Source organism: Schistosoma haematobium, chromosome 1, assembly GCF_000699445.3.
Source record: "Schistosoma haematobium chromosome 1, whole genome shotgun sequence".
NCBI classification, from domain to species: domain Eukaryota; kingdom Metazoa; phylum Platyhelminthes; class Trematoda; order Strigeidida; family Schistosomatidae; genus Schistosoma; species Schistosoma haematobium.
In genome coordinates this window covers 72,205,949-72,233,247 of record NC_067196.1, presented here as the reverse complement: position 1 = coordinate 72,233,247, position 27,299 = coordinate 72,205,949, and the positions used below count along the sequence as shown (strand labels likewise).

General features: G+C 37.3%; 1 protein-coding gene across 2 annotated transcripts; it reads left to right on the top strand.

Moving 5' to 3' along the window:
* MS3_00002053 (uncharacterized protein) lies at positions 1-27,299 on the top strand (the record flags this gene model as incomplete). 2 transcript variants are annotated; one of them, XM_051209608.1, is made up of 15 exons in its annotated part: positions 1-344; positions 380-618; positions 1,936-2,032; positions 2,068-2,202; positions 3,673-3,936; positions 4,372-4,589; positions 6,005-6,158; positions 7,454-7,620; positions 10,132-10,381; positions 12,431-12,639; positions 13,715-13,943; positions 14,095-14,208; positions 24,031-24,112; positions 25,118-25,221; positions 25,589-27,299. In XM_051209608.1, exons 1-15 carry the CDS (start codon positions 296-298, stop codon positions 25,696-25,698), a joined length of 2,421 nt encoding a protein of 806 aa, XP_051075064.1. In that variant the 5' UTR covers positions 1-295. The 2 variants fall into 2 exon arrangements, with proteins under 2 accessions (XP_051075064.1, XP_035585724.1); XM_035732859.2 differs by lacking the exons at positions 12,431-12,639; positions 13,715-13,943; positions 14,095-14,208; ... (1 more) ...; positions 25,118-25,221; positions 25,589-27,299 and having other exon boundaries at positions 10,132-10,461.

Sequence of the window (27,299 nt, the reverse complement as noted above, 5' to 3'; positions counted from 1 at the left end):
ATTAGCCGTAAGGTTGGACTTCAATGTTAGCTGGTCGGTCTAACTCGATCAGGTCCCCAATCATTTTATGCAGACAGTCTACTATGGTGGTCTACAAATGGATAGGCGTTCTCAGGAATACAACTTATTAATATCATTAAAAATCGTAAAGAATCAACGGAAAGTCATTAACTTTTATTGTCATTGTTGTGTTGGGAACGGTCAAAATATTTAGTCAGCAGATTATTATTGCTGAAATTCAACCTTCACTTGTGGCGGCTTTTCAGAGCTATTAAGAAGGCCTTTCCGTCTCGCGATGTTGCTCGTGCTTTGGTTGGTTGTATTTGTCGTTGAAACACCATATGGTAATTGGAAAACTATCACCCTAAAAAATTTTAAGGTGCGTCCACAATAGAACAGTACTTGCAATTCATCCCTGTTAGTGGAGTTAGACATGACATCTTTTTCTATGAACATCCTGGTCTGCGAAATCCCATTGAAATAGATGCCACTATTAAACAGCAAGTTCGCATCAGGATTGTAGAACATCTGAACGAGCTTCCTGTGTTAAGAATTCATTGTGTTGTTGCTCCCCTCGATTCGACTCATGAACTCGTCTCTGCTTACTTATGTCGCAGGGTAATTTACCATTTTGAATTATTAAATTTGTGTAATGTGGAGTTTACTAACGTTTTTATCTTGTTTGTTTGTTTCTGGCTGATTCGTATGTATACAAGCTGTGATTTCTATCCTGGTTTATGTACTAGTTGTTAACCGTATGTTGTATGCTAGGGATGCCACACTATGAAGCACAAATTAATCATGGAATATGCTAATAATCAGCTTTTTATGTATTCTAGGTAAGTTTAGATCTGTGGAAAGACCATGAGCTACCTTTACTACCCTTTGTTCTCGTTACAGTCTTCTGTCTACTCTGCTTACATCCGTTCGTTTCGCATGCTCTATCTGACATGCTCTGCAGAATCTCTAGAACTGTTCATTCAGACATACGTTGTACATCACTCGGGCTAACTACGCGTTTGTTTACATTTCCCTGCCAAGTTTTTTGAGCTGAAGATGTACGTAGTAAACTTAGTCAGAATTGATTAAAACTTGAATGGTTCTGTTACATGAATTTTGATTATGTTGCAAGTAGTTGGAGTTAACTCCTGTCAGTTCTAAAAATGGTTCCGAGTACTGTGGGTCCTTACAGTTTCTAGTTTCCTGTACATAATAGTTGAGTTGAATTTGTTTCTAATAACATCACAAGCTTACTAACATCGACAAATATGTTAGGATTAACATCAAGATGGGAAAATCAGCTTCAAGATCGTGGCGGTCAGGAGTTGGGATCGAGGTTTTCATTGCGAACCGATACCAGCAATAATGTAAGCTTTTTATAATCCATATCCTATTTCTTAGTCCGGGGATTATAACTTATTCACTTATCTTTGCTATCTTTCTGATGAGTTAAAACAGATCAATGCCGGCAGTATACGTTATGTCCAACCTATATTGAATAAACTAACACAACGACAGTCTTCGTAAATGTAGCCCAATGGACTCCATCAAATTATCTGGTCTACGAGTCTGCTGTTTTGAGATAGTCTCGGTACATAGTTTAATTGACAAACCAATCTTTTTAGTGTTGACCACTTCATGTATTTTAAAAGTCTGATCGATAATTTTTGATTTACCACCGACCAACTCATGATACTGAGAGGAATACTAACCATTTGTGGCAGGTAATTTACTTGATCATACTTTGGAAAATCAAGCGTGCTGCAGTTTCCTCCTCGTCTTGTTACTTTTGTAAATATGGTTTTGAAATGTTGATCTTACTTGGTCGTTGTTATTTTATATTTGGAAGTATCCTAACCTGTACGCATTTGTTTATCTAGCTTTAATTTCCGTGCTATTTTGTTCATGAACCACTTATTTCCTTGATTATTCCAGAAGTCTACGCACGATTCGGATGAATGCATTGATCCTAAAACAAGAAATGTTATTTTCGGTCGGGTTGAGTTTAGCGCTAATGGCAATAGATCTTCAGGTATTTGTTTATTGGGTGTTAACTATTTGTTACAGGCTACACGTTTTCTTCTAGGCTACCTGTTAAAGATGAACTACTTGACGGCTTTTACTTCTGCAAGTATCATAACCGGAATGGAGAGCTAATTTCAAATTTCATTGAAATACAGGATGCGTATTACTATCACAAACGTAAGTCTCGTTGTGCCAATTAAGTTCGAGTAGTATTTTATTGTTTATGGTAAGTCAAATATCAAGTAGTTATTCATAGTATACAAAATGCGCTAAATATTAGTCCGGATTATCACAATTCATACCACAGGTTTCGGGAATTAGCAAGGGAATAACAATGTTTTGTGATAGTGAAAAATTACACATCAACCATTTAGTTATAATCAACATAGACCCTAACACAAATGTGCATCGGCACAAGTTACTGCGCCACATCAGTATCGCGAGACGAAATTAACAAAACGAATCGAGAAAAAGTCAAGATGACGGTAGGATCCATAAGAATGCGGTACAAAAAACGGGTCAATCTGGAGAAAAAAAGTACAAAACAATATATTGAGGACAAAGAATGGATCTATCTCCTTCACTGCGACTAATTTTCAGTCGCGTTACCCGAAAATTGGAAGTAACAAACGTAGTTCGAATCAGAGTAAAGTGGAATAAAAAATATGGAATAATATCAGAATAAGTTTCAGAGAAAGGCGAGTCACATACATTTGCACTATTGCTGATAATTTAAAGTTATTTCACTCAAGGTTTCCAACCAATAATTAGTATTTTTTCCAATATGGTCTTATCTTAAAATACACGGACTTTTATCCACATAGATGCGATTACCTAATTGCCCCACCTATGACTTAATCGATAAGTATATGTTTGTGCACTCGACTTTGAAACACAATGGGGGACTCGGTAATGTTAACTAAGTTTCCTGAACCTACAAAATGGAGCGAGATTGGAATCTGCCATCTTCTGGTTGAAAACCAAGCCCTTTAACCACGAAGACATTTCTTCACAAAGAAAGGATTCGGGTAGTCAGGTATGATCAGTAATCTTTATACGACTGGTACCCACAAAAGTCGTTTGACTATTGAACATACTTTAAGCTAAGTTTAAAAATGGAATGTCATGAATGTATGTATGCTACTCAGTAAAATTACATTTTCACCCGAAGGAGGCCTGTCATAATCTCTGGTTAGCTGTAAAAAGTAACAACCTTTGTCAAAGAGTCGAAACAGTTTATGGGATTTTGTTGGTCCAGAAACCTGTCCCGAAAGACCACCAGATATGAGTAATCCGAAAATAAATTGACGACAGATTTACGCATTGGTGGTAAGCACTGACAGGAAGAAATGAGATGCAGTAGGGATAAGTAACTTTTGACAGTTCTTTAAACTAATAAAAATATCGAAGTTAAAATACTAAACTTTAAAGGGAAGGACTCAAAGATTGAACACCAGCGATCCACTGTCAGACTAAGCAAATGAAACGATGTGGGAAATTGCAGAATGACATCTACGTAAACAATGTGGCCAGTGCAAATCGCTGTACGGCTTTCGTTTGTCATACATCATGTTTCATCATCTTATTTTCATACCTAAAAGTGCTTTTGACAACTTTTTGTCTTATATTTTCCGGCCATATTCATAGGTATGGTTAGACGACCTGTAAAGCAAACTGAATATTTACCTCCTTTATCTATCAATGATCTTCCCTTGAGTCTGGAATGCGGACAAACTCAAGTATCTGAAGAGTTGCCAAGTTGGGCTGATGCAGCGTTCCCCAGTCCGTTTATGTGGTCATTTTGTGATGTAGACAGCCCTGATGGTATACAGTCTGCTGGGTGCATGCGTAGAGTTCGTCAAACATCTACTCATGTTACAAATTATTTTGAAAGTTATGTCTCTCCGAACGGTAAGTTTCATCCCTTTCTACTTAAGTTGTGGACTATTATAAAAATAACTTATTTTCCTTATTGACTAGAAATTTGTAGACTGTAATGGACGTTCATTAAGGTTAATTTATTTGTAAATTTACGACGCTAAAATAAACACAAGAATAAATCAAAAGTTACAAAAAGAACATAGTCAATTAAAGAATTTTCTGCCTGTCTACGAATCGAGGTTGATTTAGTTGCTAAAGAGTACACTGACAGACTATTAATTAAACTATATTTTACTGGGTAAATAGCATTTATCTGGCAAAAATTTTTCGCTTTACCCATATTCATCTTTGTAGTATTTGAAAAAATATAATCTCTTTGATTTGCTTTCTTATGTATAAATAAATTAATTAGCTTTTACTTTTATATCAGCGATTTAAGATTGATTGTATTCCCTCCTTCATCAGGTACTTTGGTGTTATACAAGCGCACAACGTCAGCATGGAAAGATATGGGTTTAGTGTGCTGGAGCCACTTGGACTCCTCAGCTGTTTATTCTACCTATTTTGGTGGTTCAAGTGAGCGGCCTAAGTTGTTGACTTATGACTCCAATATACCATTCGTTGGTAGTGGAATTACTGTATTATCGCCCCTCACACAAAGGATTACTGTTCGAATTGGGCCAGTGAGTATAGAGCATGCATTCTTTTATGTACTAGTTTATATTCTGACATCCTATGCCTAGGGCTTCATATTTATGTGACTGAGGTTGTTTGTACTATATTCCACTGAGAAATTACTATGGTCACTGCAATTGCATCGACTACAGTAGCTGTAATGTATACTTCGAATTAACTTCTCTTATACTTTATGCTACGCAACTCAGTCATACTTTAAATGACGTAACAATGATCAGTGATTAAGAAAGTTTTCTTTGCTTCACCATAAGACAAACTTATATAACATTTCATCAGAGTGAGAAATCATTACTAGTTTTGTGTACTTTTAATAGAAAACAAACACAATTCAGGTTTATTAGTTTGTTGGTTCAAGTTACCACGTCTCATCACATATAGGCAGGGTGACTGAAATTCAAAAAGGAAAGTAAATGTAGGTGATTGTAATCAACACATTAGTAAATAAACAAGGCCAAAATAAAGACAACAAATCAACGCAAGAAATAGAAAAGTATCAATTCGTTTAATATTAGTTGCATAAAGAACAGATCCAGTCGTGTATCATTCCTTACGAAAATATGAGATGAAGAATAGTGTTTTAACTCAATAACCTACCACGTACTAGTCCGTGTAGCAGGCAGTCACGTTTCCTGTGAGGAGAGATCATATTGCTAACTATCCATAAATAAGTAGTTAGAGTAGATTTCATTCTAGGATTTGGATAAAATATTTACACTATCATTTATTTAATTAAGTATTATTTATTTGAATTAAAAACCAAGTTATAAAGTTACCAAAAAGTGGTATAGCTTGATACAAATCGTTACGTACAATACCAGCATAAAATGCTCTGAAAATGGCAATGAACCATATTTCGTAATCTGATTATTTTATGGAGTAGAAGTTTAATTATTTGGTGAGACCAATTTTCGATTATTAAGATAAGTGAGTAGAATGCCAATCGACTGACAGTACGCAATTATAGGAAGCTTCGTGGATTGATGGTGGCCCAGGCGAACTAAATATTGACGTAAGTCCTCCATTGATGGCATGGTGTTAGGCTTATATACGAAATATTAGCACAAAAAATGACGATAAAATGTTATAAGTGATGGGAGAAAATCAGTTTATACGGGAAGTATGCATACTCATAAGTCATTTTTATTTGCAATTAGTTGTTGTGCACAGACCTTTACAAGTCACTAGTCAACTAAAGGACTTACGTTTTGGCTGATTGACCTAATATCTGACCTCCATATCAATCATCTTTACAGGCGATCAGGACTTTGCTATGATATAGAGGTCTCTGACACAGATTTATATCGATATTTTCTTTTACGTTACCGAAAATCCTTAAGTTTATGTGTCGCTATTAGTTTGATAAAATCCCCATTCCAAACCATTACATTTCTTAAAATTTTAGCGAACTGGTCTCAAGTTAGTCACTAAGTATCGATCTACTCCAGAGTACACGACTGTTAAATGGACCAAAGACGGCAGAAGAATTCCACCTGATTTTCCAGGACACAGTGATTATCTCTTGAAGTTTCCTGATCTCATTCGCCGAGAGCACTCTGGTATGTTTCATGGCTTTTTGTGATGAATGGTTGCTAGTTGTTTATTATATTTCAGTTTGTTTGTTTATGTTCCAATAGTTCAAAGCTAGTAAATCTATTGGGATAGAACAAGGCCAATGTTTTCGGAAGGATTACTTAATTAAGTAGTTTTATTAATTAGTTTTCTAATTTTTTTCATATAGCTTTCCCTCTCATTAGTTCTGTTCTTTCGGGTTATTACGAAGTTGCTTTACTTACAGGGATGATTCAAGCTTCTGTATCTGCCTTTATGTTTCGTTTTCTAGTTGATGTTAATGTACTTGGATAGTTTTCAACAGTTTTTATACTTGCTGAACATAATACTACTGTCATAGGGATGTTTTTGGCTTTTAATTGACCATATTACATTGATATTATTTTGATAGCCTAGGGATCGATTGGAAGCAGTTTTTCTGATACATCAGCGGTCGAACAGGAAAACATCGTGAAAAAGTCAGGAAAAGGCGATCTTATGAGAAGTAATGTGGAATCACATTAAGTTGTGTGTTGTTATACAGCCAATCTTTTAACAGTAGATGTTGAAAACTCCCTATGAATAGAAACATTTGATTCTTGAATAAAAGTTTGGAAAGACATCCGAGGGACTTAAACCTGTGAAGCGTAATTGAGTGTATCGATCATATCTCCAACCATCACCATAACTTAAGACATTACATTCAGAAGTCCTTCATTCTACCTATATTTTCATACATGATGACTTAATTTAGCTTCGTTGGTCAGCATCTTTAGTGACTAAGTTTGAAAAAGATTTTAGAACAAGTTTATTATGTTATTTAAACTTTATTCGTCATTTACCATATCATAGTTTCTGTTTTGTTTTTGAGGTTGTCTAAATATACTAATACTTATGATGTTAGCCCGTCCAGTAACCAGATTCTTATTAATTTGCTAACAGCTTTTGTTTGAACAGTTGCTTAATCTTTTCTATCTACTCACTGTTTCGTTCTAATCTCATTCACTCCTGTATGTATGTATATATATATATGTATGTATCCGTTTTCATACTTCATCCACTAAATTTATACTCAAGCAAAAGACAATCAAACACTTACCGTTCATGTATAAAGTTAGATTTGTTTACTTGATTGCCACTAGTTTCCTCAGTCTGTTTCCTTTCATCGATCTGGTAAGTATTATTCAAAGTCATGCAAAATTGATTTTCCTTTGAATTAAAATTCAACACTGCCATGTATTTTTGTGGAAACATATAAAATAGTCTTTGTATTATTTGTTATGTTTTTGCTTGTTTTCTTAAGGGACTTACAATTTACTTGTGGAAAATGGGAATGATCAAGTTAATTTTCAGTTCATAGTGAGTGTAGTCGGTCCACCTGAAGTGATACGTGCTCCTCCACCTTTAATTTTAGTGATGGAGGGAGAAAATGTTACATTTAGCTGTCAGTTGGATTCGTTTATAACGGAGGTAATTTACTTACGAAACATGTTCTTTTATGTAGAATTATCATACTTTAGGTTTTAACTAGAATTGTTTTTATTGCACTAGCATTTATGTATCCATCATATTTTATGCTGATCTTACGGAGTAGAACAACTTTTTTGAACACGGGGTGAAATCTTTATTTAGATATTGGTTAATTGTTAACATATAGTAATAATCTTATTTAAAATCAGTTTTCTGTCGTGCAGCTGTTGGGAACTAGTAGTACAGTCATTTGACTCATCTTTTTATTTATTTGAACATATAAACATTGGTACAATGGGGCACCAAATACTTCACACAATAACAATGAAGTTGTGAAGAGATAGATAATGTAAAGTGCGTACGATAAAGAGAACAAGAAACGAGCAGAAATTAGTGTATGAGAGTAAAATAATAATAGTAATGGGAGGAGCAGTTCAGCTAGGAAAGATACAACCAGAAGGGATTTCAATGAAAGAAGTTACGTTCACTTTTATGAAAAAAGTAGAAACCACAGCAGGATCGCCACTGGTTTCTATTCTGAGTCATATCTGATAACATCTCTAGCCACCGTGTTGCACCATCTCTTGGGCCCCAACTAGGGAGTAGTGAACGACCAGCAGAAGCCAGTCCTATACAGTTTTCTTTTATACCATGACATCATGTCATACTCTGACCACCTCTCCTCTATTTCTAACCAGTCCCAGTGTCGACAAATAATGCACGACATGAGATTTACTGGGACGACATTTGTAAGGCATGTCCAGGCCACCGACGTCGATGTTTGAAAATGGTGAAAGCAATTGGATTATTGTCGCTGTGCCTGAACACACGATTCCGAACCTGTGCATTACTAACATGGAGTTGCCACTGGATGTCAGCAATCCCTCAGAGACAACGATGGTCAAACACGGAGAATCGTTTAACATTCTCAACTCAGAGAGGCCAGGTTTCACAAACATAGAGCAAACCTGCTCTCACCAACGCGTTGTAGATCCGACCTTTTACAGCCAGACTAACACCACGAAGGTGCCAAAGATGACCCAGATTGGCATGAGCCGCTCTGGCCCTCACTATACGTGAGTCGATCTCATCACTCACGCCACCACCAGCACTTATGCAGCTACCCAAATACTCAGACCTCTTGACTACTACCTGCCCACTACTCAGTGTGAGTGCAGGTTCAGGGTTTTGCCAGTCCTGTAGAACTACTTTGCACTTGTAAGGCTCAAAGCACATACTATACCTACGGACACTGATTGCCTGCTGACTAAGTGTGAATTGCACGACTTGGGTATTATAACATAGTAAGACAATATCATCCTCATATTCAAGGTCGAAAGGTTTTTCCAGGAAACAGATCCACACCTACATTATCTACAGTCATCAGAGCTGTTTCGAGAATGTGATCGATGGCAAAGTTGTAGAGGGATGGTGAGTTGTAAGGAACCTGTAGAAACCTAGTGCTTATAAGCAGGACATTTCGCAAAGCTGCAGGCGACTTCACTTGCCATTTTCATGACTTCATGCAACAACAGCCACTACTAGTTTATGCTATTCGGTGGGCTGGTAGCTAGCGTTGAACCTAGCTCGTTTTGATATTTAGTCGCAAGAGAAGCTGCAACCAATTTACTGGCATCGATCCGTTTAGGACGATAGATCTATTGGCCATTAAAACTTAAGGTAAGATTAGCTTAAATAAGGGAATGTTTATAGTTTGTTTATTGTTGTTTGAACGCATAAATATTAGTACGGAGGGGCACCGAATACATATGCGCGACACAAACCACTTGATTTGTGTTTGGGCTATGATACTGCCCGGGTTCCCAGACTGAAGCGTGTGGTTTTCTTAGGGGCCACACCCGGAGCCTTTGACTTAAGGGTCTGATCCATTAGGCAGTGGAATAACGCCAGGAGATGCGGTCACATGATAGACAGTGACCAACAATCGGTTCATACGCCATTTGTTCCCTCAGGATCCTGAAGCGCATGTGCATAATCGGCTTGTAATCAGGGTTTTCCAACTCCGCCAGATGGACCCTCCTTACCTACCAAGCCGGTTAAAGCGCCAGACATTCGTTTTTCTTCCTCTCAATTTCGTAAACAACAACCCCGCTGCGAGAAGGAAGTTAGACTTGCCTGGTAGTGGCGGTCTACACGAAGCCACGTGAAAGCATTTCGAGGAGAGCGAACTCTCCTCACCCTCAGCTCTTACGTATTGAACAGTTAAAATTGGAATTTTCTTGTAGTCCAGTTATATTGGTTTTAACCTTTGGATAACTGTACCTTATAGTCAAAATAAAGAATTTACCAATCATGTTTTTCATACTCAGCTCCCAGCAATTGTCAACCTTAATTGGGAATTGTTTTTACCACCTAATATGATTTTCTTTTTCGTTGTATAAGTATTTGATACATACCTAGAAAACTGATTATTACATATAAGGTTTCTGTGTTTACATCACTCTCGACTACTGGATTTATTTTTGTGATGATTGTTTTGTCATTTTTTAGTCTTTAGAAATCAATGGCCTACCTTACCAACCGAATCCTACTAATTTTCGTACTGAACTAAGAGATCAATATCCGTACTTAAAAGATGCTTTAATACAACCATTGCAAAAAAATGGTCATATTTTAACTTATTCAGCCTATAATTTGCTGTTTACACCTGGTAGTAAAGTTGGACCGACTCATACTGTCAGCTTGGTTGGGAAAAATGAATATGGCTTGGCTCGAGTATCCACTCTTGTCAGAGTACTACGTAAGATACAAATATTGTTGATGTGTTTTCATTATTGTTTGGATGATACATGTGTATGCATGCTTCTTCTATTCACTTAGACAAGACAAATATTTATAGAGTATCATAGTTTCGGAAAAAAATGTTTTTTGATTTGGTTGACAGCAATCGTCCTTTCTTATCCAGGATTATTATAAGGGCGAGTGAAAATGGGCTCAGATTAATAAGGGCCACTATAAAAAAGGCACATGTTAATCGAGGTGAGCATTTTTAGTGGTGTAAATTATGTTCAATTCGCTCTCTGCCTTACCATCAATCAATCCATTCTTCGAGTTTAGTAACAAACTGTTATTCATGTTATCTCGTACGTCTATTTCGAACAGCTAGGAGATAAACTATTTAGAGAAATGCTTCGAAAACTCTTGAAAATGTTCGATGAATTTCAAATTGAATGAGTTCTAAATGCTAAAAAATGTCTTTCTTTTAAAATTACGAGGTCACACTCGGCATTCGTCATTACATGTTTTCCCGAAAACATTGTCGATTGTCGACTTCTGCAGTAATAAGAGTCGAATGACTAGGTTTTATTTAATATTATTTAGATAAACAGGCGAAACATATTAGATGGACCTCATGGAATTAACATTATTAACATACGATTATTACGCATGTATATTAGGCAGGTTATCATGTATTCCGGTTACATACTCAGGCAGACACGTCCAAACATTTTTTTGTCAAATTAATTAGTTTAAATGACGAATTCAAGTACATTGCAACAATATCTTATAGATGATTTCTCTGCAAAGGCGGTAGAAGTTTATCATTTCAAACTTGAACGATGTGTACAAAAACGTCGCGTCAAACTATCGTCATATCATGACTGTAATACCTAATTTTTCACGCTCAGTTAATCGATTATTTATACTTCACCTTAATGATTTTGACTTTTAGTCATTTGTTGTTAAAACCATGTTTTTTTAATTTATTCATCTTTCTCATACTCCTCAAGTGGATAATTGTCTTCCACATGTTTGGTTTTTATCTTATTATTATTTTTTTACTTTTCGATCGTTATGCAACTTTATTTCATCCCTTGAAATTGTGTACTATTTATATTTTTGACAGACTAAGAGGGGTAATGAGCGTAAGGAAGTAAGTAAGCAACAGACAATCAAAATTCTAACCCCGACTTCCTGATACGTTGATAACTCTTCAACCAGCCTAAGAGCTTTTTACTACTACAATAATCGTGGCAACATTAACTGACAGAATATGGTAAATTAGAAGGGGATAACATCAATTTAACTTAGATGCAAATGTTACATACATGATAAAATTTTCATAACACCAACATGTTTAGACGTGAATATCCAAATTATGTACTACTGTACGGAGATAGTCTAGTGTCGATCTTTTTTCATAATCTACGATCAGTTTTGATACATACTTCTACCTCGCACTTTCTTTGTAAGTGTTGTTACTGGATTCATGCAACAGACGGTTTCATTTCCAATCCATTTAGTCTGTTAATTTTTCAGCGCATCAATAATTTTCTATATACTCAGATGAGCGGTACCAATAAGTTAGCTAAAGCTTCTATGCCACCTAACACAGTGTTTGTTTTAGGAAGGTCTTCTCCAACTTAAAAAATTGTTAATTCATCATTTGTTCATTGAAATGACGTGTAAACAAACCGTATAATACAAGTTTGTTCTACGTATCCCTGAATAAAACTAACTGACTAATTATGTACTTAGATTGACATTATTGTTTTAAGACTGAAACTGAAATCAGCAGAGTAAAGCTAAAACCCACTAGTTTTGAGTCGAATGATTAAGTTGTTACCACATTGCTCTGCATGTCTATTAAATTCGGTAACTTGTATTTCTCCAGACTATAATCCGATAAAATCTGATAATCAATTACAATGATTTAATGTGGAAAGTGATTAAAGATTAATGATTCAGATTTTTATCTCAACTTAGCTCAAACTTTATCCTTATACGGTCGGATCTTACAGTAGCCAATCTATTTTATTCATTGAGTTTTATTTATTCTCCATTTTAGCCCGAATAAACATCTTGAAGGCTCCAAAAGATTACTCATGTACTACCGATTGCTTAAACACTATTTCACATGCATTCGATTGCGTTATCGATACAGATTCTTATCAGTCTACTTACTTTGTACAAACGTGGGAATTAAATGGCATTCCTGTGTCGAAAATGACAAAAGATTATCAACAGTCAAAATTTATTAAAACAGAAGACACAAAGGTAGGTGAATTAATTCAATGATATTCATAATTGTTTTGATAGAGAAATAAATGTTTATCCATTGTATGAATCTGTTTATCATGTAATAACCATTATAATTTCATGGTTATAAGCTTTAAGCAAAGTTCACAAAAACCAACTGTAAGCTTAGTAAAATACCCATCTAACTAGTGGAAGTAAAAAGTAATTGACCACTGAACGTAGATTTACAGATACAGCTTGCTATTTACTTTGTGATTTCCTTCCTATCATTGATATCTACTCTAGACTTACGAAGTATTCCTGCTTGAAATGAATGGCGTTGATTAAAGTATTGGCTATCATGTACTCTAGTTCTCCATTACTGATCGTAAATGGGGTATTTGATATAGCATGATCATATCTGTGTAGAGCGCATCAATCGAGTATCCAGTTTAGTGGTGGCAAAATCTCGGTCACCGGTCATAATTTCGTATTCTAATACTGTATCGTGAAAAAAGAGAAATATATTTTATTCTTCCTATATATCGTATATAAATTATATTTTGTGTAGATATCAGAGGTAATTGTTGCTAATCACACACTTAAATTCGTTTCCTATATATACACTAAAATGAAAAGTCAGCTTTCTTTTCTGAGAAATTGACCCTTAGAACTAGACATTTTAGGTTTTATTAATATTAGTAAATATAAAAGAATTTCAACTGCATTTATGACGGTCGTTATTTTTCTAGTTCAAATATATGCTTTTATTAAACAATTGCAGATTATTTTCTTTCAATATCGCAACAGCTTTGACAGTTAGCTTGCCATTCAGCTTTTACTGTGACTGTCTGGATTTTCAAATACCTTGCCTTCCTGTACAGCGTTCAACCTACATTAACAAGTATTCATCGGCTTCGATTGTTGCGATATATTTTTTTGTGTTAAAACAGAAGAACAATATCGTGTTATGTATACTTATATTTTTCAAGAGAAAATTAGATTTTGACTTGAATAATGTATTCATTTCTGGGTAAAACCTACAATAAAAAATATTTCATCAATGTATGGTTTATGTAGATGAAAATGTGTACATATATGTTCTTTTATCTAGTTGATAATCACACCCGTTGATGATCCGTCCTTAACTGTATTGTTCCGAAAAGTGAATGTGACGTGCCGTTGGCGTATCTTTTATCCGCATGTGACTTCTCGTATTGCAGATCTGGATACAAGACTTTTGGAACCGAATATGAAGGTGTATGATTCTCATGAGGATGCAAAAATCCGTCCACTTATGACAGCAGCGTTGGATCTACAAGTGGATCATGACCCAACTCCGGGTTAGTTGGAACTTCCTCTTATTCTTCCATTCCTTCTAAAATTATTATTATTATTATTATTATTATTATTATTATTATTGGATATTCTCGTTTCCTTTACATGATTTCTTACACATTTATTTTCTTTCTTCTCTATCCTTTTCCTGCATAGCATCAGCTAACATATCTTGGATAACAGCTGTGATTATCGGTATACTTGTTATAATTGCGATCGGAGTTCTAACTGCTTGTTTGGTCATGAGATTCCGTGGAGAAACTTATATGTGTAAGTTTATACTCAATGAGATTATATAATGTGTATAATATTCTAATACGTTATTCATCGGAGACTATGAATACTGCTAACACTTTCTATGACTTTAATTCTTCGATTGGGAGTTCAGAGTCTATGAAACGTTTACCAAGTCTGAAGTTTTGAGAACAGTTTCTTCATGTATACTTATCAAGTCATTGTAAGCTTCTTATTCCTCACGTGTATAACTGGACGTTTTTTTCCCTGGGTAATCGCCAAATCTGTTCACTGGACTACCCACCCTAGTTGGCAAACTGTAGATCACTGTTGGAACAGATTGGATTGGACTATTATTATCTATAGACTGAATGTGTTCACGTACCTCACCGATAAGATCTGGTCTAAACAGGAGGAATATGTATTCTGTTTTTCGATATCGTCACCCTTCCAGGCACTACTAACATCCAACTTCACGTTGGTACAAGTAGTATATCTTACTAGTTTCAGATAGCTAAATAATTTTAAGTTTTTACAATTTTACCTTAAATGTACATAAGCCTTCTTATTTTTTAAAGGACGATCTTGAAATTTCACCATTTATTTATTCCTTACCGCCCATATGTTATTACATAGATTCAGGGATTCATCGTTTTTTCCCATCTTTTATGTTCTCCACCTTCACATTATTCTAATAACTGTTACTGATTACCTGACTTTAATTCCATGTCGTAGATCTTTGTGTTATATACGATGAAGTGTTTCTTGATGCCCATAACTTGTGTTAACTTATCTCAGCTATTTATTTACTCTGAAGAAGCGTCTTACATTAAGTCACAAAACGTCAGAGATACAATTTTTCTACTCATTGGGATATAGCAAATATATATTTATTTTTCCTCCCAAAGTTTGAATAAATGGAAATGATTAACTACGTATTCAGAAGAGCATCTAGTTAGCTTTATCAGTAATCGTGTGCGGAGTTCCTCAAACTCTTAAAAATGCTTAAAATTTAACTTTCTTAAGCAGATGAATCTGATGATTATGATTTTAGAAAGCCTTCATTCAGTTGTCATTCAGTTCTCGATCACTATACTCAATCGAAACAATTCAGTATTTTAATTTCAAATGAAGACGAATACAATTTTGATATTGCTATCGACTGGATCACCTGAAATCTGTAATCATAAATTTCTTGATAATTTAGGAGAATGCAAATCTTAGTACGCCTGTTGCCCCTGGTGGAACATAGGCCGCTGGGCGGGATTCTCCATCAAACTCTGTCCTGAGCAATCAGTCATTAACAACGTAGAACTCCGTACGTACGTACGTCAGTTCGAGTTGCCACACCACGTTAGCACAGAGATGCAGTTGTCGATTCAAATCATGTAGTGGTAGAGGTAATAAGAGTATAAGCAGTAATCGGGAAGATTAGTGTTTGGAGATGTTATTTAAAGAGTATAATCCAGTGAAATAAATTTGGAAAGAGGGAAAAAGGGACATGAAGAATTCAGAAGATTAGAATTTGGGAGAACACAGAGAATGGATGCACCTGCGCCATTGCAAACGATTTTGAGCCATTTCATTCAGGGTCTCTATCCATCGGTTGCTATCACCTCGCAATCCCTAACCAGGTAGTCTATACCTACCAACAAGGCACAGTTCACTTGTCAGTGACTTCATGGACTTGTGCCATGTTTTGTTCTGGCCACCCCTAGCTTTCTTCCAACCTACTTCTATACCATAAAACATCGCACGTCGGGGTAGTCGGTGGTTGGGTATACGAAACACGTGTCCCAGCCATCTCAACTGATGAAGTTTCACTACTTCATCAATTGATTTGCCATCCTTACCTAGTACCCGTTTCCTAACAACTGCATTACTTACTCGATGGTCCCAGGATATACGAGCAATGTTTCGAAGACACCTATGATCGAATACTAGTAACTTACGAATATCCTCTACTCTTACCTGCCATGTTTCACTGCCATAAAGTAGGACGGAACGAACTGCTGCGCAGTATACCCGTCCTTTGGTTGATAGACGGATATCTCGCCTACGCCATAAATGACGCAAGTTGGTAAAAGCTAGTCGAGCCTTCTGTATCCGTGCTGAGATTTCGTCACACACCAGACCACAAGGGCTGATGAGACTTCCAAGATAAGTGAAGCGATCGACACGCTCAATTACTTCACTTCCTATCGTTAGTTCGGGTGTCGATGCAACCCAATCCTGAAGCAACATTTTGCATTTCGAGGGGGAGAATCGCATACCGAACATGCTTGCATTGTTACTTAGAGTGGTCAGACGACAGCATTTTGTCAGCATCTTCACCAAATAGAACTATGTCATCTGCATATTCCAAGTCAACAAGTGAATCTCCTGGTAGAAGTTCAACCCCTGGAAATCTAGACGAGGAAAGTGTCATCTCTAAAAGTACGTCGACGACAAAGTTAAACAAGAATGGAGAGAGTGGAGAACCCTGACGAACACCACTTGAGATAATCAATTCTGATGACAGTTCGCCATAAGCTCTCACTCTACCAGTTGTGTTCGAGTAGAGAGCCTTTATAAGGTTAATGTACTTCTTTGATACTCCTTTCACTGACAAACACTGTCATAGAACCTCACGATCAACAGTCGAATGCTGCCTTAAGGTCGAGAAATACTGCGGCTGTGGGGCGTCTGAACGTGTGTCTGTGTTCTAGAACCTGACCTAGTGTGAATATCTGGTCTATACAACCACGTCCAAGTCGGAAACCTGGTTTTCTCTAGTCTGCTCTTCACGAGTTTTAGTTAGGCGTCGAAGTATTATTGAAGCTAATATTTTAGACACTATATTTGTCAAACTGATTCTTCTGTGATTGTCAGAAGAGGACTTTTGTCCTTTCTTATAGACTGGCACAATCAGTGATTGAGACCAGTCAGATGGGATTACGTTCAGTTCCCAAATTCTACCCAAGACCTCAGTTAATCTCACTGCTAATACTGAACCACCATCCTTAAAAATCTCAGGAGTAAACCTGTCAGGGCCTGCTGCTCTCCCTCGCCTCAGATTTCCTATGGCTTTTTCAACTTCGTAAAGAGACGGAGGACCTACATTAATTTGCCATTCAGGTTGACTGGAGATCGTGGGAAACCGAAGTGTGGCTGAAGGCTTGGACATGTTCTACGAATGTCGTCCCAGAGAATTCCACGTCGTGCATTATTTGCCGACTCTGGGACTGGTTGGAAAAAGCGGAGAGGTGGTCAGTATATGACATGGTGTCGTGGTATGAAAGAAAGCTGCAAAGGGCTGGCTTCTGTTGGTCCTTCACGACTCCCTGGTTGGGGTCCGAGAGATGGTTAAAACCCTAGAGTCTCTTTCCATTGATGTATGCTGTGTCACCGAAACACGCATACAGGATTCCAGTGTGGTCATTCACTTGACCTCACCTCGGCAAAACGGAGAGCCAACGAGATACACCCTACGGGTATCTGGTGACCCGATGGCCAGTTCTCGTGGACTGGCAGTTGTAGGCATAGCACTAAACATGAGGGCGGAACAAGCACTGCTAGAGTGGATCCCCGTCAACAGTCGTCTATGTGCTGTTCGGCTAAACGGCTCCGTAAGAACTCGGAAGGATAGGGACACACGTCGTTGCCTTTTCGTCGTTTCTGCCTACGCTCCCACTGACTGCAGCTCAGACGATGTGAAAGATGAATTTTACAGAAAGCTTTCTGAACTTCTTCAGAAAGCTAAACGCTCAGACATAGTACTCGTTGCAGGTGACTTTAATGCTCAGATAGATAGCTTAAACCAAACAGAAAGGCATTTAGGTGGATATTTTAGCATTCCGGCACAGCGAACAGATAATGGTGACCGTCTGCTGCAACTGTGCTCAGACAACCGCTTACTTTTAGCAAACACAAATTTTAAGCATAAGGAGAGACATCGTCTAACATGGCGACCGCCTGCACCAAGCCAACGATGGACTCAAATAGACCATATTGCCATCAGTCATCGTTGGAGAGGGTCGGTAGAAGATTGTCGCTCATTCTGGAGTACCTGCTTGGACTCCGACCACGCCCTAATACGAGCACGCATCTGCTTGCGCCTCACTGGACGCAAAAAAGCCACATTAAAAAGACCCATTAGAACCGAACTGAGTAACGAGGAAACCAAAAGTAGGTTCCAGGAACAACTGAGGTCACACTTAGGTAGTTCTGAAAACGAGGCTGACCCAGTTGTTGCTTGGAAAGATATACAAGCAGCGGTGGAAGCAGCAGTGACATCTATTAGCGACTTAAACCACATAGTTTCAAAGAACCAGTGGATTTCTTCAAAGTCTTTCACACTGATGGATTCTCGCAAACTCGTCCCATCAGGTTCCGAACATGAGGAAGAGCGACAACAAATCAGATCTAGGTTAAGCAAAAGTCTAAGGAACGACCGTGAGCAGTGATGGGCAACGAAAGCAAAACAGATGGAAAAGGCGGCGACTATAGGGAACACAAGACAGCTTTACAGACTAATAAAAGAAACTGGAATTAATAAGTCAAGTGTAAGTGAGATTATATCGGAAAAAGACGATACACTCATCTGCTCCCAGTCCAGGCGTTTGGAACGATGGGCGGAACATTTCAGAGAACAGTTCAGCTGGCCTTCAGCTACTCTACAACTACCCTCCATTCCCAGACAGTGTGAATGGAACATTGAAGTAGGTCCCCCAACTCTTGCTGAAGTTCAAAAGGCTATAGTTAATCTGAAACGAGGAAGGGCAGCTGGTCCAGATGGATTGGCTCCAGAGGTCTTTAAGGATGGTGGTCCAATTTTAGCGATTAGGTTGACTAATATTTTAGCTAAAATCTGGGAGTTAGACGTTATTCCATCTAACTGGTCACAATCACTTATCGTCCCAATATATAAGAAAGGGTCAAAATCATCCTGTGACAACCACAGAGGGATTAGTTTAACTAATATAATATCTAAAATACTAGCCTCGATAATTATCCGACGCCTAACTTAGACTCGTGAACTGCAAACACGAGAATCAAGCTGGCTTTAGACCTGGTCGTGGCTGTATCGACCACATATTCACCATTCGTCAGGTTTTAGAACACAGGCATACTTATCGACGTCCGACAATGGTGGTCTTTCTCGACTTAAAAGCAGCATTTGACTCGGTAGACCGCGAGATTTTGTGGCTGTGTCTGTCATTGAAAGGCGTACCCCAGAAGTACATAAACCTTGTAAAGGCTCTTTACTCGAACACTACTAGTCGAGTCAGAGCTTATGGCGTACTGTCATCTGCTTTTGCAACCTCAAGTGGTGTCCGTCAAGGCTGTCCACTTTCCCCATTTTTGTTTAACTTCATCATAGATCTACTGATGGGAATAACTTTCTCGTCGACTGAGTTCTCGGGTATTGATCTCCATCCAGGAGGTCCACTTATCGACTTAGAATACGCGGATGACATAGTCCTGTTTGGTGAAGACGCTGACAAAATGCAGAGTCTTCTGGTAGCACTGAGCAACAATGCCAGGATGTTTGGAATGCGCTTCTCTCCCTCTAAATGCAAGTTGTTGCTTCAGGACTGGTCTGCGTTAACACCTGAACTAAGGATAGGGAGTGAAGTAGTCGAACGCGTTGACAACTTCACTTATCTTGGAAGTCTGATCAGCCCTAATGGGTTGGTATCGGACGAAATCTCAGCACGGATTCGAAAAGCTCGATTGGCTTTTGCCAACTTGCGTCACCTTTGGCGAAGGCGAGATATCCGTCTTTCAATAAAAGGACGAGTATGCTGCGCGGCAGTCCGTTCTGTTTTAATTTACGGCAGCGAAACATGGCCATTAAGAGTAGAAGACACTCGTAAGCTATTAGTATTTGACCACAGATGCCTTAGAAATATTGCTGGCGTCTGCTGGGATCACCGGGTAAGTAATAGTGAGGTTAGACGCAGGCTATTAGGGAATGATGGTAAATCAGTTGATGAGGTTATGAATCTTCATCGACTCTGAGATGGTTGGGCCACGTGTTACGTATGCCTGAACACCGATTACCACGACGTGCAATGCTATCCGGTATTGGAAATGGTTGGAAGAAAGTTAGGGGCGGCCAAACCAAAACGTGGCATCAGTGCTTGAAGTCACTAACTTCTAGTCTGAGCCATGTCGGTAGATGCAGACTACTTGGTTGGAGTCCGCGTGACTATCGTAACCAATGGTTGGAGACTCTTGGTGACATGGCTGAGAATCGATCACAATGGCGTCGGTGTATACACTCTCTGTCTTCCCTTAAACTAAGAGATTAAAATCGCTTCATATCTTTCTTTCTACGAACCAATTTTTTCTTCTTGTACTATATATCTATATGCCATCTTTCTCTTATATATTACTACCTTTGACCTAACCACTGCTATGAATCCGGTGTTCATCTTGTTGTGCTGATGCGGTATGGCAACCTGGACCGATGCACATATGTGCCTGGTCCTACGTTGTAGCTGACTGACTGACTGACTGATGGTGCTACACAGTGGCTAGAGACGTTATCAGATATGGCTGAGAATAGAAGCCAGTGGCGATCCTGCTGTAACCTTCTTTTACTTTCTTCGTAAAAAGTGGTTGTATCTTCCTTAACTGAAAGATTTCTTCTGATTATAACCTTCTGTTCCCCTATTATTATTATTATTATTATTATTATTAATAATTAATAATAATAATAATAATAATAATAACAACAACAATAATAATTACACTACCTTACACCATTCTCTTCGTTATTGTTTATTATTATTTTTTTACGTTCCTCACTTTTTTTCTTCTTAGATTCTCATTGTTTTGTGTGGCGCATATATATTCGGCGCACTCCTGTACCAATATATATGTGTTCAAATAAAATAATAAAATACTAGTAAGACGCAGGCAAATACGCGCTCGTACTAGAGCATGATCTGAATCTAAGCATGTGCTCCAGAATGAGTGACAGTCTTCTATCGAGCCCCTTCATCGGTGGTTGATAGCGATGTGGTCTATTTGGGTCCAACGTTGGGACGAATTAGGGGGTCACCATGTTAAAAGATGTTTTTACTCATGCTTAACGTTGGTATTTGCAAGGAACATGCGGTTATTTGAGCATAGCTGCAACAAACGGTCGCCATTAACTGTTCTTTGAGCCACGATGCTGTAAAACCGACCCAGGTGTCTTTCCCTATCGCTTAGTTTACCTAGTTGAGCATTAAAGTCACCAGCCACTATTACTATATCGGAGCGCCTAGCTTTTCGGAGGTCGGAAAGCTTTCTGTAAAACTCATCTTTTACATCATCTGCACTGCAGTCAGTGGGAGAATAGGCAGAGACGACGAAGAGGCAACGACGAGTGTCCCCATCTTTCCGAGTCTTTATTGTTCCGTTTAGTCGGACAGCGCACAAACGACTGTCTACTGGGATCCAGTCTAAGAGAGCTAGTTGTGCCCTAGGACTCAATGCTATACTTACGCCGGCGAGGCTACGAGAAGCAGCATCAGGGCTTCCAGATACACGAAGTGTGAATCGAGTTGGTTCCTTATTTTGACATGGTGAAATAAAATGAACGACGCTACTCGGATCTTGTATACGCGTTTCGGAGACGCAGCACACATCGATGACGCGAGATTCTAAAGTCCTAGATAAGGAAGCCTGTTGTCCTATGTGGCAGTGTTCGGACATTGAAAGCTCCTTCGTGTAGTTTAGAGCGGGGTTTCAGGAAACCTGGAATGGCGATCCGCGTACTCGAATCGTTTGCCCTAGCGGTGCGAGGTGATAAAGGGACGTGAGAAGGGTTAGTCATGGAGATAAGAGAGGTATTAGGAGGTATAGAAAGGATTTGAATGTGACCAACTCGGTCTCGTGTGCTGTTACGGGTATGAAGGCCGATGTCACTTCCCGGCTGCCCACACCGTGAAAGGGTATTTCTTGAGGAACCTGAAAAGGAAGGTGGATTAATGTTGGCCTCAACGACCTGGGAGCGTGACCACAGAGCCCAAGGGACAACTGCTTGAGGCCGGTCACGCACGGCCTTTTCATGGGAGGTTTTTATTGTGTTAGCTCCGTTCTACAAAGGGCTTTACCGCCGGAGACGGAAATCCGTGAGGTAAGGTGAGGTGTGACATTTTTAAGGTCGACCTTTTCTAACCCCACTCCTCCTTGTGGAAAGGCAGCATCGCTGCAGATGCTGGTTTTTCGGGGTAAACACCTTACTGCTGTCACACCCCTCTACGGTCAGCAGTACGACTTCGCCCTCAGACCTTGAGTTGCTGCTTTTAGTCTTACCGTTCTCCAATCGACCTACCTGGCATGGTAGAACCTACAGGAACATATGTTTGTAGTGTCAGTTATTATGGCAAGCCCATATACCTTATTCTAACTTCCGGACATCCTATTTTATTCATTTTACTTGAGCCATATTTTGACCTTGTCAATTATTCGCTTATTAGCCTTGACTGTTTTCACATGAGCGTATATGTGTGTACACTTCATGTCCCATGATTCATCACATGTCTGTAGTTTATTTTGTCTGCCTATAAATACTGAGTAACGCTTAATTAAAATGAAGTTGGCTTCCCAGCTATCTTCCATACGTGTCACTTTTGCTTTGCTATGCTTCATTCGCTTCATGTGCGAAATATATGTATTCTCAAGTCAATTCTCGTTATTCGACTTATTTAATTCCGTTATTGGATAACGCGAATTAAGTCGACGATGATATACGAGAAAAGACGATAACAAACATTTATACGATCTTGGAGTCAGATCAAACGAGCCACCTCATGTTCCAGCCAATATAACTCGGTTGGGTCATCACGATAGGCAAGCCTGACCACTGTGTCAAGGTAGCAGCTACGGTCGGGCCTGAGCAATCATTTCCAGTTGTTTCCAAGCGTTATTTATTCTTTTGATGTCTGTCTCCGAATCCTGACGCATTTTGTTCTTTAGTCTACTACTTTTCCGTTTCCCTTCAGGATTTCAAGTTAGCACTTGCTTCTTGATGCAGTTTAGTGATTTCCGTGATATATGTCCTATCCACGTCCATCGTCTTTTCCTAACTTCCTCTTCATTTGGAAGTTGGTTTCTTCTTTCCCACAGTAGGTTGTTGCTGATGTTATCCGGCTAACGGACATTGAGTATCTTGTGTAGACAATTTTGACTAAATACCTGTACTGTTTTGATGATGCTTGTAGTGGTACTTCAGTTTTCAATTCTACAATCGAAGTGTCTTGATGTTTGTATTGAAGATTGTGACTTCTATGTTGGTTGACAGTTGTTTTGAGACTGTAGGAATGCTGCATTTCGCCAATCTTTGCCTTTACATCTGGATCAGATCGTCGTTTGTTTTAAATAGCACTGATAGTGTGATGCCTCTGTATTTCTCACACTTACTGAAATTTTCATCCGGATTTGTTACCGGCAGTGACTTTGAAAGGGTTACAATCAGTTAGTTTAAATTGAAAATAGGGTGTATATATATATCAATATACGTGTACGCACGCTACAGTTCACGTTAACAATTATCATTTCTTTAGAAGTTGTCACGTATTGAATAGATATGACCAGCTTTATTTTGGTACCTACTGTTTTTTTGAGTTACCTTGTGTCTATCATAATTGACTGTGCAAAATATCCTTATAAATACTCCCTGATTTATGGTTTGGTAAGTCATTTGATGCAGAAGTTTAAATTACAATTTTTAAAACTCAGTAAACAGAACCTTGTAGTTTTCTTTATATTTTATATTTCTAATATCCAGTATTACTGTTACCTATAGTACATTAGTTTATTGTACTTATTTCATTTATAAATGTGACTTTCATCTGCATTGTGATTTGCTTACCTCTTCAGTGGATCGTGAAGAACGTGCTCTTGGAAATGATCCAGAAAAAGAACTACGTGAAAAAGAAGCATTTCAAACCTATGAAAGAGCGTAAGTTTCCTTTTTGTTTCTCCGAATGATTTTTCTGTTCAGTTTCAGTAGTACTAATAAATTTAGTGGAAATTTTAGTTTTTGCAGACTGCAACGTATTTCCACGTGTATGTGTGGTTTTTTAAGAAAACTACCCTGAAAAATGTCATTTCTTTCCATTGATTAGTGTTTAAATCAATTCGATGCGTCGGTGTTTGACAAAACATCGGAATAGATACAAAGAGCTTTTTTGGTTTTCACTAAATTTCATCCTTTGTGGTACACTGCAGATGTCATTCTGCTTCTCAAGTGATGAGCATTTTGTAATTAAAACCGCCGTGATCTACTTTATGGCTGTTGTGAAATATGGTCTTTGAAGTTATTTGACATGCACAGGTATCATGCTTTTGACTACAGATATCTTCGAAGCATTACTCACATTTACTGGAGTCTCATTGTGATTTATGCTGAAATTAGACTTCGGGTTCTGGGTAGGAATGCCAAAACGATCAATGATGTAAAAGTAGCCATTAAGGTGGTTATGACAAATGCAGCCCAAGTCCCACTTACATCTTACGCTGACGTTGATTAGTAAAGGATTATATTGTAGGAATATTAGAAGCAACTAAGTTAGCACATTGTATCAGACAATTAGGTTATGGACTATTGAAATAAGTACTGTTGTTTGTATTTGAGTCGACCTAAATCCCACCCTATCTGTTTTAGTTTGAGGACCTAGATGGTATTGATCCTCCTAACAAACGTTGCTGATCGCTTACATAATTCTACGCGGTTAAACAATGTATTTATTATTTTAAAACTCTTTGGGAAATGCGTTAAATAATGGCACCGTGTTTTATTTTTTATTCGAATAAATTATTATCCTTAGTGCACTTTTGAAGTATATTTTTTATTGTGTACTTTCAAAGGTTTGTAAGCAGTCGATAAAAATCCATTTTAAGCAGTTGCGATGTGGGCATGTGGTTAGATAAAAATTTTCTAACTAAATCGGTTATTTTGTTTTAGAGAAGAGCCGCCACTTCGAGGCAGTCGTTGTTCATTAAATGATGACAGTGCTGAAATTGGCAGTGATGGAGATGGTGAACTAGACGATTATAATCTTGATCCTGGTAAGTTGTTACAGACTTCTGTTCTCTACTTTCATTATATTATTCAATTGGTTGTTTTAATCAGTTAATTGGACGAGAGTACTGTTCCTTAAGTGATTTTGATAAATTCACTACGCTAAAGACAAAGCTGCTTTTCACTTTAGTCGTTTTGGCATGAATTTCAAACATTTAACTCAGAGTTTATTATTAGTAATAATGAATAAAAACACGATTCACGCGTTTTGTCAGTTAACCAAATTACCGTCGATCTTAGCATTTCAGCTTAGAAAAAATTAAGTTGTGCATAATGATCTAATACTTAATAATGTACATACTTTCTTCATGATCAAAACGTTTTTCGTTTTCTTTTTGTAAAAAAATGTAATAGGTAAATTCAATGAAGAAGGCTCTTTCATTGGGGAATATGCAACAGAGAGACACAAGGGCCCATCAAATCGTTTACCAACTCTTGATCGAAACTACAATCCAACAGTTTAAATAAAGTAACACAATTCTTGCCAATTTTCCCGTCCCATTTTTATTTGTTAATTTGATTTTTACCGGATCAAATTGGGGAAATCAATTCTTGAAATTAACCAAGTGGTAAACAAGCAGATTATTTCTCAACTTTTTCTCTCACCTGAGAATCACAATATTCAATTCATTCCTCATTCCCTTTAAAATTCACAATTTAAGAGATCTATCTCATTGGATTAACTTAGTTTGTTTCATTATGTGTACTTACTCTTTTTTATTGTTTAATGTTTCCCATCTAGTTTGAAAACGGGGAACGTTCTTTAATCTTACATTTTCTTTTTACGAAAAATAATTCCCTCTTTTGTTTACTTTCTCCTTCTTCGTTACTCCTGCTGAATCTCATTGTCATCTCCTTTTTTGGATCTGCTTTCTTTTATCGCATATTTTGTTTTTAAAAAAAAGATTAAAAAGAACAAAAGCTTACATCATCAGTATATTCCAAAATAACGCATCAGCTAGTCCTAGGATTCTTTCGTTTTCTTGTTAAAAAACATATGCATTATTCTTACTAATTTACACAGCTGCTGTTTTATGATAAACACAACGAAAAAGGACAATTTGTATTTATTGTTTTGTTTTTTCCTCCTCAATTATATCTATGTCATTTGACTGCTGTTAAAAATGCTTTTATTTAAATGATTTTTCTATTCTGCAGGACTTATTATTAATATTAATCATTGTAATGTTCAATTATTGTATTAACTATTCATGCCTATATGTGTACTGTTTTTATAATTGTTTGTCAGTATTAGTTGTATTTAATCGTTTGTCTTTATTATTACTTGTCAACTGTATCTCGACTTTTGTGCATTACTGTATTGTATTAGATGGATGCTTCTTTTCTATATATACGTTATTTGGTTTAAAAAGTGTTTTAATATTGACCATTTGTTGTGTCAGTCTACATTTTTTTCATTGTCATTATTTAACCATCATATATATATATATATATATATATATATATATATATATATATATATATAATGACATCTGTTCGATCTCATATGTTATGTACATACACGTTTTGTGTATGTGCACATACCAACACTGATGTATGCTATAGTGATTGTTGTTTTATACATTACTACTACGACTTTTATATGAACTATTAAGTTTAATACGAAAAATTACTTATATATATCACCTTAGTTTACTTAACAAATTTCGCTTTTTTTCAACCAAAATACAAACTTTTGTTTATTTTTTACATCCATTTGTTTTTTCCGTTTTTATGCAAATTGTTAAATACTGTCTTTTAACTTTTTGTTGTTATTTTGTTCTTTAAAGATTAAGTGATTATTAATGCTTTTTTTGTATACTATTGATGTATGCTTTTTCAATAGTTTCTGTATAACCTATGTCTAAATAAGAAATATATATTTATAGTTACAGTTAATCTTAATTGTTCGTAGTGCAAGTTAGTTGATTTATAAGAATACTGTTGACTTTGCAAATCGATGTTGACTGACAGTGACTGATGTTTTATATCAAAGATGAATTCGAAACATTGATACCTAAATTTCCAATCGGTTCAAAGTTCTACAAGATATACAAATTTCTGG